The following is a 14,916-nucleotide window of genomic DNA, read 5'->3' as shown; positions in this document are numbered from 1 at the left end:
TTTAAGAAAGAGAAGAGAGGATGGATAGATAAAAATTGGGGATGTTTAGGGTAGTGAGACTATTCCGCATGCTACTATAATGGTGGAGATAACATAATTAGACCTTTGTGAAAAATCAGAACATGAAATATAAAGCTTGAATACTCAAGTAAAGTGGGCAATTTAGTTAACAACAATGTATAAATATCAAACCATCATTTTAACAAATGTGACATACTGACATAAGATATAAAGTAACAGTGAAAATTGGCGTGGAAGTGTGATGGAGAGGAAGGTAGCAGGGCTGTATGAACTCTCCATTCAAGTTTTTATAAACTTTATTGATTAAATAAAAAATTAAGATTCCTAAGCATTACTTTGACCATATTCCTCACATGTTAAATATATCATATTTACACTGAATCTCAAAAAGGTTTTATAATCCTCAATTCCATTTGTTCTACATCATTTTCTTAAATTTCCTTCATTTGAGAAGCATAGGGAGAGCAGAGAGCATTCTCACCGGCTGGTTTATCCCCAAAAGCCTGCAACAGTTGGCCAAGAACTCAATCTGGCCTCCCACAGTGTGGCAGGGACCGAACTATTCCATCACCAGCCGCTGTTTCCCTAGGGTGTACATAAGTAGGAAATTGGAATTGGAAGTAGGAGGTGGGACTCAGATCCCAGTACTTCAACACAGGATACAAGATGCTCCAAGCTGTTTCTACACCAAAATAAAAGTCAGACCACAACAATATTTTAATACTAAATTGTCCATAGGAAAAAGATGGGATAGTTGTATTATGGTTATCACAAACAAACCATATCTATCTTGAATACATTCTTTCATTTTTGTTTTTCTCTTGACAAAACTTTTTCATTCCTCTTCCACTGATCTAAGTTATTCTATTCCTTCAAGCACTACTTCTTTCAAACAGCTCATACTGCTATTGGAGTTTACACTATGCTTTAAAGGATTATACTTTATTTCCTATTGTGCTGCTATGCTACTCACAGGCAACAGTTATGTGTCTTATTGATCAGGAAGATAAATTATTCTGCATCTTTCTTTAAAGTTTTATTGACCAAATCTTAGGGATCAATAGATTCTTATAAAAAGAAAGATTATTAGATTATTTCAACTAGTGATCGACAAATATTTTTATATTAAGAATATAAGAATTGTGTCCTCTAAGGACAAACAAAAAGCAGCTTGCTAATATGAGGAACTCCTTTGTAAAATCAAGATAATGCACCAACTGAAACTGCTCAGATTACACACCATGCTTTGATTTTAGGAGTACTCAAAAATATTCAAAATATTCAAATACAATACATGATACAACAGACACTGGTAAGGGACTAGTGTTGTGCTGCCATGGGTAAAGCTGCCACCTATGAGGTCGGCACCCCATGTGTGTGCAGTTTCGATTCCCTGCTTTGCCACTTCTGACCCACTTTCCTGGTAATGTACCTTGGAAAGCAACCTGGGCCTCTGTTACCGAAGTAGGAGACCAAGATGGGAGCTCCAGACTCCACCTTGCCTATCCTCTAGCTATTGCAGACATTTGGGGACTGAATCAGCATATGGAACATTTTTTTTCTCTCATTCTCTCGCTCTCTGATTTTCAAGTAAATAAATCTCAAAAAAAAAAAAAAAAAAAAAAAGGTAAACTGCAGAACCAGCTGGAGAGTGCAAGATCCAGAAGTGGGACCAATAAGGAAACAGCGGGCACCTCCCTCTTGGGTTGCCACTCTGACTGCTCAGCATGAAAACTAGAACTGGGACAGGCATAGCTAGACAGAGAGTGACACCCACCAGCACATGTGTGGGCTGGATAGTGCGGTTGGCTCGGTTGAACTAGGCTTCAATGCCCATTGACATATATGAGAGCTGAATGGGATGTGGGACAGACTGGACCAGTCTGCTGTACTTACTGGCAAGCTCGGGAACCAGGATAGGGGGTGTGCCAAGTGGGAGTTATTATGGGTTGCTTCAACTAGATGGCTGCACTCATTGCTTATGTGAGGGCTGAGTATGTGGTGGGGAGGATCAGGCTGGGCTGCAACACACCTATTGGTTTGTGTGGAAGACAGGGCTGGATAAAGAACTGACCCAGTAGTAATTGCAACCACCAGTGTATAAGCTGACTGGGGTGACAGACTGTACAGGACCCTGTATTGGCAGGCACCAACAAGAATCAAGTCTGGGATCACTTCAGATGAAGTTTCTTTGGGGATTCCCCAATCTGTATTGCTGGACTCAGAGCCCCCACCGTGGAGAGAAGTGCAGGTTCCATGGTCTGACTGTGGTTTGCATGGGTCAGAGCTAGGCCTCCTCAGTGGCTTAGACAGAGCAGTGGACAGCATATCCAGGTGCACATGAAGGACATGGCAGTACATTGGAGTCTGCAGAGAACACCTGGTACCACAACAGAAGACAGAGGACAGAGCAAATTGATCAAGTACCCCAGCCAAGTGTTGGTAGTGAATATCTATGCAAATGGAGACTCTCAGATGGACTATGTCAACCAGTGGATTCTGGAGAGATTTCATTGTGCTTGGAGTGGCAAGATCGGCAGTAATTCAGAATTGCTGAACTATAGAAACCTCTTGAGCAGGACCCTCAGAGCATGCCCAATTGGGGACCCTGGGGTGGTGTCGGGCGGCTGTCTTCCATCCCAGGGTACAGAGGCGTTTGGGAGGCTGGGTGTGGCATGTCTCCTTGTCTCCACCCTTCCGCCAGAAGGAAAAAAGAGAATGTGGAAATGGTGATCTCACCCACCTTCCTGTAGCCCTTGATCCTTATCACCCTAATCAACTATGTAAAAATTATCAAAAAATAAAAATAAATTTTTAAAATGTCTATAAAAAAATCACACAATCTGATACACTGTTATTGGGGGAAGCAAACCAAACGAAAACACTAACATGCTCTGGGGAAGCAGAAAGGCTACAATAACATTAGTAAATTTCATGTAATCAAATAATGTAGCCTTCCAGTGTCACAAGCTATATATGTATATGGGTTCTTGATCATTATTATCAATGCTCCATGAGCCATTATTTTCATTCCAAGTAAATGTAAGTGTATTAATGCCAACAATAGAGCAGACTTAGTACACCTGCTTAGAATCCTTGATGGCTATACCACAGTTTCAATAGGCTGACAAATGTCTGGTGAATCGGTAATCTCAAGTGTCTACACTTTGCTCAGTTAAATTAAACAGGGCAGGAAGGAAAGATTCTGAAATACAAATTATAAAATCTTTCCAATTCTAGTACAAGTGCTGCCGAAGCAAGCACAGAATACAAATTATAAAAGCTTTAGCAATAGCAATGGAGTACGGGGAAATTAAGCAACCAGAAATGACATTATCAAGAGTGTCATTCCCAGGCCTGAGAAGGTTCTCTGACACATCGGTCTTTCAAACACATAAGAATGGAAATTGTCAATGTATTACTACAGAGAAAATACACGCTTCAATGCATTTAGGCATAGGTTTTTTGCTTGTTTTTGTTTTTGTTTTAGGATTTATTTATTTGAAAGGCAGAGAGAGAGATCTTACATGTATTGGTTCATTTACTAAAGAGCCACAAAGACTGGGGCTGGGCCAGGCCAAACCCAAGAGCCCAGAACTCTAACTAAGACTCCCACAAAAGTGGTAAGGACCCCAAAATTGCACAATCATCTGCTGCTCTCTCAGGCTGAGAAGCAGGGAGCTGGATCAGAAGCAGAGCAGGAGAGACTCCAACAGACACTGTGAAATAGGATGCCAGGTTTAAAGTAGTAACTTAACATACTATGCCACAATGCTAGGCCCTGGTTTTAAATTATTAATTTTTTTCCTTTTTGAAGATTTATTTATTGGGGCCAGTGCTGTGGCTAAATGGGATGATCCTCCACTGTCAAGCACCAGCACCCCATATGGATGCTGGTTCATGTCCTGCTGCTCCACTTCGCATTCAGCTCCCTACTAGTGGCCTGAGAATGCAGTAGAGAATTGCCCAAGTGCTTGGGACCATGTTCCCACAGGAGAAACCTGGAGGACGCTCTTAGCTCCTAGCTTTGGATTGGCTCAGCTTCACCCACTGTAGACATCTGGAGAATAAACTAGCAGAATGAATATCTTTGTCTTTTTGTCTCTTACTCTCTAACTCTGCTTTTCAAGTAAAAATAAACAATTTTTTAAAAAGATAAATATTCTTATTTAAAAATTAATAAATCTTTTAAAAAAATCTTTTATTTAAAAAGAATAATTTTAAAAGGTTTGTTTATTTTTACTTGAAAAGCAGAGTTACAGAGAGAGGGGTTGGAGGAAGAAACAGAGATCATCCATTCATTAGATCACTCCCCAAATGGTCACGATGGCCAGAGCTGGGCCAGTATGAAGCCAGTATCCAGGAACTTCTGGATCTCCCACAAGGGTGCAGGGTACCAAGGCTTTGTACTTTCCTCTGCCGCTTTCCTAGGCCATACAGCAGGGACTTGGATCAGAAGTGGAGCAGCCAAATTGGAACTGGAACCCATATTGGATGCTGGCTCTGCAGAGTAAGGATTAGCTTGCTGTGCCACTATGCTGGCTCCTGGTTTTAAATTCTTAACAAGAGACTTACCTTGCAGAATTTCACCTCTGCTTCTAAATGATGAATGTACTGAGACTGGTCATTAATGATAGGTACAAGGTTTTGCACTGTGGGTATCCTGGTTTCCTCATCTTCTGATGTTCTCTGACAGAAAAAAAATCAAGTATGTTTGGATATGGCAAAAAAATTAGTTGATTTGTTTATATTTAAGTAAGCACTGATGTGAAATAGACATGGAATAGATTACAACATAGCTAACTGCATTTATTTTTCTTCCCTACATACTCTACCACTACATGAGATTCAGGGATTGGCCTATCACATTTTAAAGACAGAAAGTGAAAGTGATTATAAAAAGCACAATCAAAAGAAAAGACTAGGGCAGACTGGCATGAAATGAGATGCCTATTTGAAGCGTCTGAAAATGTGACATTCCACTCAAAAATGAAATACAAGGTACAATTGTGTTTAAGAAACTGTCACAGAAGAAAGCTTACCTAAAACTACAGATCAGCTCCCTGAAGAAGAGATTATTTAGATAAGTGTTTGATGCCGATTATGACTGACATACATACATACATACATACATATATATACACACATACATAAATAAGGTGGGGAGACCCGCTATGGGAGCCTAGTGGATGAAGTCCTCATTTTGCATGTGCCAGGATCACATATGGGTGCTGGTTCATATTCTGGCTGCTCCACTTCCCTTCTAGCTCCCTGCTTGTGGCTTGGGAATGCAGTGGAGGACAGTCCAAAGCTTTGGGACCCTGCATTCATATGAGAGACCTGAAAGAAGCTCCTGGCTCCTGGCTTCAGATCAGCTCAGCTTTGGCCATTGCAGGCACTTGGCGAGTGAAACAGTGGGTGGAAGATCTTTGTCTTTCCTTCTCTCTGTAAATCTGATTTTCTGATAAAAAAAATAAATAAATCTTTTTTTGAAAAAAAAAAAGATCTTGAATTTTTTGACTTTAGAACAATGCAATCTAAAGCTATGCTCTTCTGGAGTGCATAACTTCTAAGACTAGAGTATGGAAGCAGAAACATATAAAAGTGAGTAACACATCACACTGGAGAACCCAGGGAAGAAATTTCTGAAGAGGTGATAACGCCACTCAACTTTGCAGCAATCCTGAAACTAATTTTTATGTATGTATTACCATATCTTGAAATAATTGTGCAATGGTTTATAAGATTATTTATCACGTCATGATAACAACAACAACAACAAAACACAGATGAGGGAACCATAAAAAGGTAAAATGAGGGTCACCAGTAAAACAAACCCAGAGGAAACTTAAGATAAGACACAGTCACCCATTCTGTGTCTCAGTCCAGCAGAAATCCTAGCAATGAGGAAGCACTGGGTTTCTGAGCAATCATTAAACAGAGCTTAGCTGTTGGCATACTTAAGGAATTTGAAAACATAGTCAAGAACAATTAAATGAACCACTGGTGGTATGTAGAAAACAATTATGAAAATCATTTTATGCAAATAGAAATAATTCAAAAAGTAGACAAATATGAAACACTATTATGCATCTATAGAAGAAAGTTAGTGAGAAGAATTAATAAAAACTTAAAATGATACTGTATAAAGGATGTTCACATGTATAACTTGAATATATTTGGAAATATTTATCATAGTATGAATATCCAGATAGGAAAACAATTAGTAATATTACTTGGATATGTTTTCCATCTAAAAGTTCACTTCTAATACACCCATTTATTTATGATTTGCTCCACTTACTATGGAAATGTATTCTAAGTGTATAAATCCTAAGAAATGAGCCATTATCGTGGCTTACAATGATTCTGTGCAGGCTACATACAGCTCAAGGTTCAGTCTTCTACACAGTTCCATGCATGTTCATAGACTATGTATGTATTAAACTGATGGTCCTTGAACAATGGTCTTTATGCCTATGCTCGCTGCATGAGCTCTCTAATATCACCATTCAGCTTTATTTTAGAAAGCTAATAAGCATATCTGAACATTCAACAGATACAAAAATTTCATCTAATAGAAGCAAAACCACTCTCCTTACTAAGCTTCTAGACATGATATCAACAGTAATAAATACCCTAGGTGAGCTGTTTTGTTATAATCTAGATCTATAGATATTGAATATGTGAAGTACAGTTCTCTAAAATGGGAATTAAGTATAAAAGGAATGTGTCAGGATGAAATTAGTGTTATTATGGGATTATTAACATGACATTGCAGGTATGAAAGTAACATGTCTCAATAGTTTTCAGCCTGTAGGTGCTATATTCAACCACCACACATTGTATGTACATAGGAGATGGTTACTACTGCTATAACTTCATAGGTATCAAGAGAATTCTAAATACAAGCTCAACAGATATATAGGTAAGCATGTATATACATATATTTATCTAGAGGGACTGTATAATGAAGGCAAGTATACTGTTAAGTGGAGATACATTGCAGTGTGCATGTCTACTTCTGAATAAAAGAATTCCCAATGAAATCATTAAACATGTCTTTACAATGAATGCTGGACTTCATACCATTGTCTATACCTACAATGTCAGGATACAGTTAAATAGAATAATGATTGACTATTGACTATTGTTGAAGGGCTACACTATTATAATAATATAGGGGAAAACAGTGTGGGGAAGGGTTGGAGAAGGTGAAAGGGGAAATTCCTGAGCCTAGGGAACAGTATCATGAAAAATAATTTTAAAAAATCTAACTACACAATCCTATTTTATTATCACAAAAATGCTGTGAGAAAGGCACAGGAGGAGTTTGTGAAAGATCAAACATGCATAGATCTTAGGCCTAGATATCACTTTGCTAAGTACGGCAAAATAAATTCTCCAAACAGTTCTGTTGCTCATACTTTCAAGTGAATAATAAGCTGAAAAGATCAAGATTCTTTTTATCATAGAAGCAAATCTCTAGTCTTCAGCCCAAATAACCAGAGGTAAGAGAATTTTTAATGCCTTACCCATTAGCATGCCCTACTTAGAATTTGTCTACAACATTTACTACTAAAATGACACTACAAAGTAAAACACAGAGGACGACTGCTTTTATATTTTGCTTGTGCAGAAGCTGATACTTACCAAAGGAGACATTTTTTGTTTTTGTGACAAAGATATTTCAGTTTCTTTATTTTCTTGTTGCCACAACAATGCTTTGAGCTGATTAACTGCAGAGCAAAAACAATGAGCATATTAACCTGTTTGACATCCATGTTGTATTAAATCTATCCATTTTTTTCATCTATGCAATACACTAAGAAGTGTGTTACTGATTGGTTATACAACAGAAACATTGAAAAAAATGGGGCCAGCGGAATTAAGCTGCCATCTGCAGAGCTGGCATCCCATATGGGTGGTGTGTGGCATTCCAGCTGCTCCACTTCCAATCCAGCTCCCTGCTAATGCACCTGGGAAAGTAACGGAGGATGGCAAAAGTGGGATACTCAGAAGATCCTGGCTTGTAGTTCCTGGCTAATTCCTGACCTTGACCCAGCCCAGCGCCAGTCATTGTGGACATTTGGAGACTGAACGAGCAGGTAGAACTCTCTGCCTTTCTCTGTCTCTCTCTCTCTCTGTCTCTTTCTCTCTCAAACTATCTCTACTACTTGAGAGCTATGACTTCAATAAGCAAGAGAGACACAGTGATATAAACAATATAGTATGTTTATTTACAGACCTAGAGGTATGAACAGTGCTATAAAAATGGACAGCACTCAATTATGCCTGTTTTCACAAAGGAGATAACAGCATAAGGATGAATGGAACTCACCAAGCAGAAAAGTGTTCAAATAATACCTGTTAGTAGGTACTACAAGGGGCTGGCATTGTGACACAGTGGGTAAAACCATAGTGGTTTGTGATGTCAGTATCCAATATGAACTCCAGTTTTGAGTCTCAGCTGCTCTAGTTCCAATCCAACTCCCTGTTAATGTACCATTGAAATCAGCAAGGATGGCTAAAGTTAGGATCCCTGTTACCCAAGTGGGAAACCCAGAAGAACTCCTAGAATGTGACATTACCCAGCTCTGATATAGTGATCATTTGGGGGGAGACAAACCAGGAAATGGAAGATTTCTCTCCATCTGTGTGTGTGTGTATGTGTGTGCTTGTGTGTGTGTGTGAATGTCTGCTTTTCAAATAAACAAAAATAAACCTGAAAAAAAAAGAGGGCACTATAAATAGAAGCACAGTAACCTGGCCAGGAGTTGGTCAGGCAGAATATAGCCCATGACATCAGTGAGTAGGAGGAGAATTAAAAAATGAAAATTGGATATATCTTACAATAGGACGCTGGACTATCTAGCATTGTCTATACAAGCAATGTTAGGACACACTTAAATAACAGGCTGATGGATATATGACTGCTTATGGAGGACTATACTATTGTAATAATATGGGAGAAAATCAATCGGGGCTGGGAATTTGGGGAGGAAGTAGGAAAATCCCAGACCCTATGCAATTGCACCATAAAATTTAAACAATTAATAAAATTAAAAAAATTTAAAAATAGGAGAATGGAGAGGGAGGTTGGAATGTTCATAGGAAAAAGCTATTCTAAAATTTTGGGACCCAGCGCAATGGCCTAGTGGCTAAAGTCCTCACCTCGAATGTGCCGGTATCACATATGGACACCGGTTCTAATCCCAATGGCCCTGCTTCCCATCCAGCTCCCTGCTTGTGGCCTGGGAAAGCAGTCGAGGATGGCCCAAAGCTTTGGGACCCTGCACCCACATGGGAGACCTGGAAGAGCTCCTGGCTCCTGGCCTCAGATCAGCACAGCTCCGGCTGCTGTGTTCGCTCAGGGAGTAAATCATTGGATGGAAGATCTTCCTCTCTGTCTCTCCTCCTATCTATATCTACATCTATATCTACATCTACACCTACATCTGTATCTATATGACTTTGCAATAAAAATAAATCTTTAAAATAAACAAGAATTTTGGACTTGCTGCCATCTTTACGCTGTTGTGGGCAGGCTCGTGGTGTCCTGGGGGATGGTGCTGGTGGAGGTGTATAGGGATCTGGTGGCTCATGCTCAGGCAGGCAGAGCGGGCATGGGGATTTCCTCATGTGCTTGGCTCCAGGTGGAGTAGGGGAGGAAGAGAGCCCTAGGTTAGCATGTTGGCCTGATGTGATGGTTCACTGGGTTTGGGGAACTTTGAATGGTATTAGATATTGGGTGGGCAGAGGGATAAGGTCCCAGGCCAGCACACGTGCCAGGAGCTTAGGATCCTAGTGGTTGAGCAGAGCTCCAAGCCAGCATACCACCTGACTGGAAGACTGAGTTTCAGAAAACTGGGCTGGTAAACCCATGTGCTCCTGGTTGTAGGTACTATGGTTTTCTCAGGGAATGGGTATGGGGATGTATGGGAGGAAGGACCACTAAGGGAGTATGTTGCAGATGAGGATTAACTTCTGAGGGACTTCCATTGACAAGGCTATCATACTTGCAGGTAAGAGAGGGGGATGAGATGGAGCAGTTTGGAAGGGGGAGGCTGGAGGAACTTTCTGGGTCTCCCACATGGGACACCTGAACTGGGCTGGTTAGCATGGACAACTGCTGCCCACCACCCACTGGTATACACTAAATCTAGTGTTGGGAACCTACCTGGCAGGGCCAGATTACAGTATCCACTAGTGAGTGTCATAACAGGGGATAGGTAATGTTAGGCTGGGCCATGACACTAACCAGCATGCAAAAAACTAGGTCTGGGGGCAGATTCTGTAGAGGATATGTGGGCTCACCCCTGTGCAACTGCAATTTCTGCTGGTTTGCTCAAGAGCTGGGGGTAGTGAATGGTGGAGTCAGGCACGACCATGGAACACTCCAACACTCATGAGTACTGGGATTGGGAACAAGCTGGGCTAATCTAGGCTGCAGCATCTACAAGTACACCTAAGAAAAGGGTCACAACATCCACCAACTCATACAAAGGTCAAGACAGCAGGGCAGACCATGCCAGGTAATGGCTTAGCACCCTCTGGCACATGTGAGATCTAGGTCTGGGAGTGAGCCTGGTGGGAGTACTTGGGAAACTCCTCTAATGGGCTGTAGCTCTCACTGTTGGGCATGTGATTCAGGACTGGGTGTCACTCAGGCTGGTCAAGGCAGCTCCACTTGTCAGTAAGTGTGTGGGTTGGTTCTGGGGGGCAGTGTGTCAGGGAACGTGACAGGCCTGGGCAAACTTCAGCACAATGGCATGTGTGGGAGCCGTGTTGGAGTGCAAGTCATGCTGGGTGAGGCTATTATACCTACCGCTTTGCTTGAGCACTGGATGGGAACAGACTGGGCAGGCCTAGGCTGCAGCACCTCCCCTCCCCCACCAGCAGGAGTTGAGACTGGAGGCAGATCGGGAGAGGTCAGTTGGCAGCACCGATGGCAAAGGGCAAAACAGGGGATGTTGGACTGGGTCAGAGCAAACACTGGCATGCACAAGATCTGTGGCTAGAAACAAGCCTGATTGGAGCACTATGGGCATGTCCCAACTAGGTTGCAATTCCCACTGGTGAGTGTGAGAGCCAGAATAGGGGAGTGATCTGGGCTGGATATAAGTGCAGTGTCCCTCAGCAGGGATTTGGACTAGGTCTGGGGTGTGACAGACTGGGCTAGACTCCTGCACCTGCTGGCACTCGTGACAGTCAAGGTGAGTATAGCATGGGAATAAGTCTCCGCACCAGCTTAACCATGTGAGACTTGTTTGAGTGTGGAACAGGTATGGTGGGCGTAGCACCCAACAGTTAAGAACTGAAATGGGTGCTGACTAGTTGGACAAGGCCACTGTCCCTTTCAGGACAAGAGGTGGGCTATGTCAGTTCGGGCTAAGGACCTACTGGTTGCACAAAACCTGTCACTGGGAGCAGACATGATAGAAAAGCCTGGAAAACTCCAGGACAGGAGGTGAGCTAAGTAAGTCTGGGCTAAGGACCCACTGGTGTGCACGAAATCTGTCACTGGGAGGAGACCTGATAGAGGAGCTTGGCAAACTCCCCTGTAAGGACACGTTCCCTGCAGGTGAGTGCAAGAACCAAGGCTGGGAGCAGCCCAGACCAGGTAGGCTGCAAGAACTGCCAGCATATGTGCAGGTCAGGTCTGGGGGCAGGCCAAGCTGAGCCAGTTCATAACACCCACTGGCAGATCCGAGAACCAGGACAGGGTGCAGGATGGGCCAAGTCGGGATGTGGCACCAGTCAGTTCACATTAGGACCAGAACTGGGGGCTGGTGGACCTGGCTAGGCTGCAGCACCCAGCATCAAGAGCTAGAACTGGGGGCAGACTGGGCTGGGCAAGGCTGCAGCACCCGCTGGCAAATGCCAAGGTGAGACTGGCCATATCGGTGAACCAGTGGATGGAGATCTCTCTCTTCCTCCCCCCCACCCCCACCGTAACTACGATCTTCAGATAAGTTAACAAAAATTTCAAGCAAACAAAAAACTATGTATGTGTGTCAATCAGGCAGGGACTGACTTTCATACTGACCGGCATGGCTGTGTTGCAGTTCGTGCCAGGCTGCCCCAGCATCCTCATTTGCAGTGATGCTATGGGAGGCATCCAGTGCATCTTCTCCAGTTGCTCCATCGCTTTCCCTCAGCACACACTTCAGTTGATGAATGCTTCTATTGGCACGCTCTGCAACAATAACCTGATGGAAGTCAGGGTAAATGAAATCTGGGGAGACTGCAAGGACTCAAGAAGGCAGTCTCTAAACTATTATTTCTGGTACATTACTGGGGAAAAAAGGTAAATTTCCACTTTAAGCTTACTGAGAAATGTTGCAGAGTAGTGACAGAAGACGAAGCTCATCGGGTGGAGATGGGCCTGGATCTCTGAGGTTCCTGTGGCAGTGGTTCACATGGACTTTCCAGTATCACTGGCAAAAGCAAAGCTTTTCCTGCTCCCCTAACCATGAACAATATCTAACCCGGGGAAGCATCCTTCCTCTCTCAGTGTCTAAGGCTCCCATGGCCCATCCCTCAAGACACTGGGGAGGAGAGGCACCCTAGGTAGAACCAGTAAGAGGGACACAATCACACCAAGCTCCGCCTGGGAAATCTTACTGTCTCCCTGGGCACCTCACCCTTTCCCCATCAAACTACATGAACCTGCCTAGCCCAGTTATGAACTAATATAACGGCAGCCCCTGTGGTACAGTCTTTTTCATATACTGCTGGTGAACTCACATTTCACGTATACTCTTAGTGCAACTGACTGTTCCTAGAATGGAAACTTAAACTGAGTAACACATGGGAAGGTTCTTCAAAAAGTTCTTGGGGAATCTGAATTGTCTTTTGATTTCATTTTTCCAAAAATGTGTTATCATTGTATGCTCAAACAACAACTATTTCAATTAATGAAGCAATGAGGCTTATTACAATGAAAGTTCACCTCTAAAGACAGACCCATGGAACCTAGGCTCATGCACTCATCCTCTCCTAGTTTTAAAACAAGTAGGTCTGTACCTTGCATTAGTAAACAGAATGTAGTGGGAGTTACACCATGCCAGATCCACATCTCATCTTTAAAGAGACCGGCACCTCCTGCTTCCTCTCTTGGAAAGCTTGCTGCTGGGGGTTGTCTACTCTGCTGGACAGACCTATGAAGGGGCCACATAGACAAGAAAGCCCTGACAAGGAGAGAAGCATTCTTCTGCTCTCCAGGCCACCTGTCCTCCCACACCAACAGAGGACTCCAGTACCCCACCAAATGGCAATGGCACAAAACATCTGATCCATTGCCAATCATGTATGGAAAAACAATTATTAACCTATATTACACTGCATCTTGAGAAACAGATTGTGTTTTTTTCCAAGCTCATGCATTTCAAAGTGCAGAGCAGTATAACAATAACCATTTTTACTTATACCAAAATAACCCTTTATTACAAGATATGTAATATAATTTCTGTTCAACAACTCATTTTTGGTTTTGATTAAGCTATCAGTTGAACAAACCTGAACAATGAAATTCTGTTACTCTGTGACATTAGAAACTTGCTGAATTTATCACTACATTTGCTTCCCACCAATCCAATTCTATACAAATCTTCTCTAACACAAACTTGATGTTAATTACTAACCAGGTATGACCTTCTCTTGCTCATTAAAAGCTTAAGAATGTCCAGAGACTAGACATGGCTGGGCTGTAAGAACTGGGTTGGGTGTGGGCTGGTTGGGCAAGGCTACTGTTCCTGCCAGGACAGGAGGTAAACTAAGTCAACTCAGGCCAAAGACTGACTGATGTGTGTGAGATCTGCCACTGACAGGAGACCCGAAAGAGCAACTTGGGGAACTCCTTTGCAGGGTGCAGTCCCTGCAGGTGAGCAGAAGAACCAAAGCAAGAAGCAGCCCGGAGCAGCCCAGAATACAGTATCTGCCAGCATACATGTGACTCAGGTATGGGGGCAGCCAGGCTAGACCAGTTCATAACACTCACTGGCAGATCTGAGAATTAGGAGGGGGTGCAGGACAAGCTGGGTGTGGTCGCATCACCAGCCAGTTCACATTATGGCTGGGACTGTGTGCCAGGTTGGGCAGCAGCTCCAGCCAGTGTGAGCTGGAATGGGGGCAGATTGAGTTAGGCCAGGCTATGGCACCTGCTGGCAAATGCCAAGGTGAGCCAGGCCAAAGCACCCAACAGCACATGCAAGACTGGAATGGGGTGTAAGCCTGGTATGGGAGTAGCAGGGACTCCCCTGATGGGCCACTGCTCATGCTGGTGAGGGTGAGACCTGTGACTGGGGGCACACCAGGATGGGCAGGGCTATACCACCAGTGGCCTACATTTAAACTGGGTTGGGGGAGCGCCAGGCTAGGCTAACCAACTATATCCACTGGTATAGGTATGAGTCAGAATAAGGGCAGATTGGTTGCGCTTTGCCATAGCATCTGGTGGCAAGTGCTGGGATTAGGGGCAAGTCCTGTCGACTAGACTGCAGATACACCTGGAGAGTGCAGATCCACTTGGAGAATGCAGATCCATAGCAGAGAGTGGGTCCAGAGGGAAGGTTGTGGGCTCCTCGTTGATGGGCTTCAACTTCCATTAGTGAGCATGAAAACCAGGACTGGGGTTGGGCCTAGCTGGACAGGTGGTGGCACCCACTGGCATGAGTGTGGGCTGGAGCATGGAGTCAGTTGGGTTGAGTTGGGCTTCAGTGCCCAATGATGTATATGAGATCTCAATGACTAGCGGGGCAGACTGGATCAGCCCACTGCACATGCTGGCAAGCACGGGAAGCAGAGCTGGGGGACTGGTTCAGGGGGTTTTTGGGGATCACCCTGACTAGGCTGTAGCTTCCTGCTGATGTATGTGAGGGCCAAGCGTGTGTT

At 43.3% G+C, this 14,916-nt stretch overlaps 1 protein-coding gene across 1 annotated transcript in view; it reads right to left on the bottom strand.

Annotated features, from left to right (window-relative positions):
* The window catches only part of SDCCAG8 (SHH signaling and ciliogenesis regulator SDCCAG8), a 221,153-nt gene that overhangs the window by 196,875 nt on the left and 9,362 nt on the right, over window positions 1-14,916 (bottom strand). Inside the window, exons 2-4 of the mRNA XM_058669413.1 lie at window positions 12,071-12,220; window positions 7,675-7,760; window positions 4,597-4,710 (exon numbers count right to left, since the gene is read on the bottom strand). Of these exons, the coding sequence (XP_058525396.1) occupies window positions 4,597-4,710; window positions 7,675-7,760; window positions 12,071-12,220 (350 nt within the window). The remainder of the gene's footprint in view (window positions 1-4,596; window positions 4,711-7,674; window positions 7,761-12,070; window positions 12,221-14,916) is intronic.

The sequence above is a fragment of the Ochotona princeps genome, chromosome 10 (genome assembly GCF_030435755.1).
Source record: "Ochotona princeps isolate mOchPri1 chromosome 10, mOchPri1.hap1, whole genome shotgun sequence".
Lineage (NCBI taxonomy): Eukaryota > Metazoa > Chordata > Mammalia > Lagomorpha > Ochotonidae > Ochotona > Ochotona princeps.
This window is presented reverse-complemented; position numbering and strand designations above follow the sequence as displayed.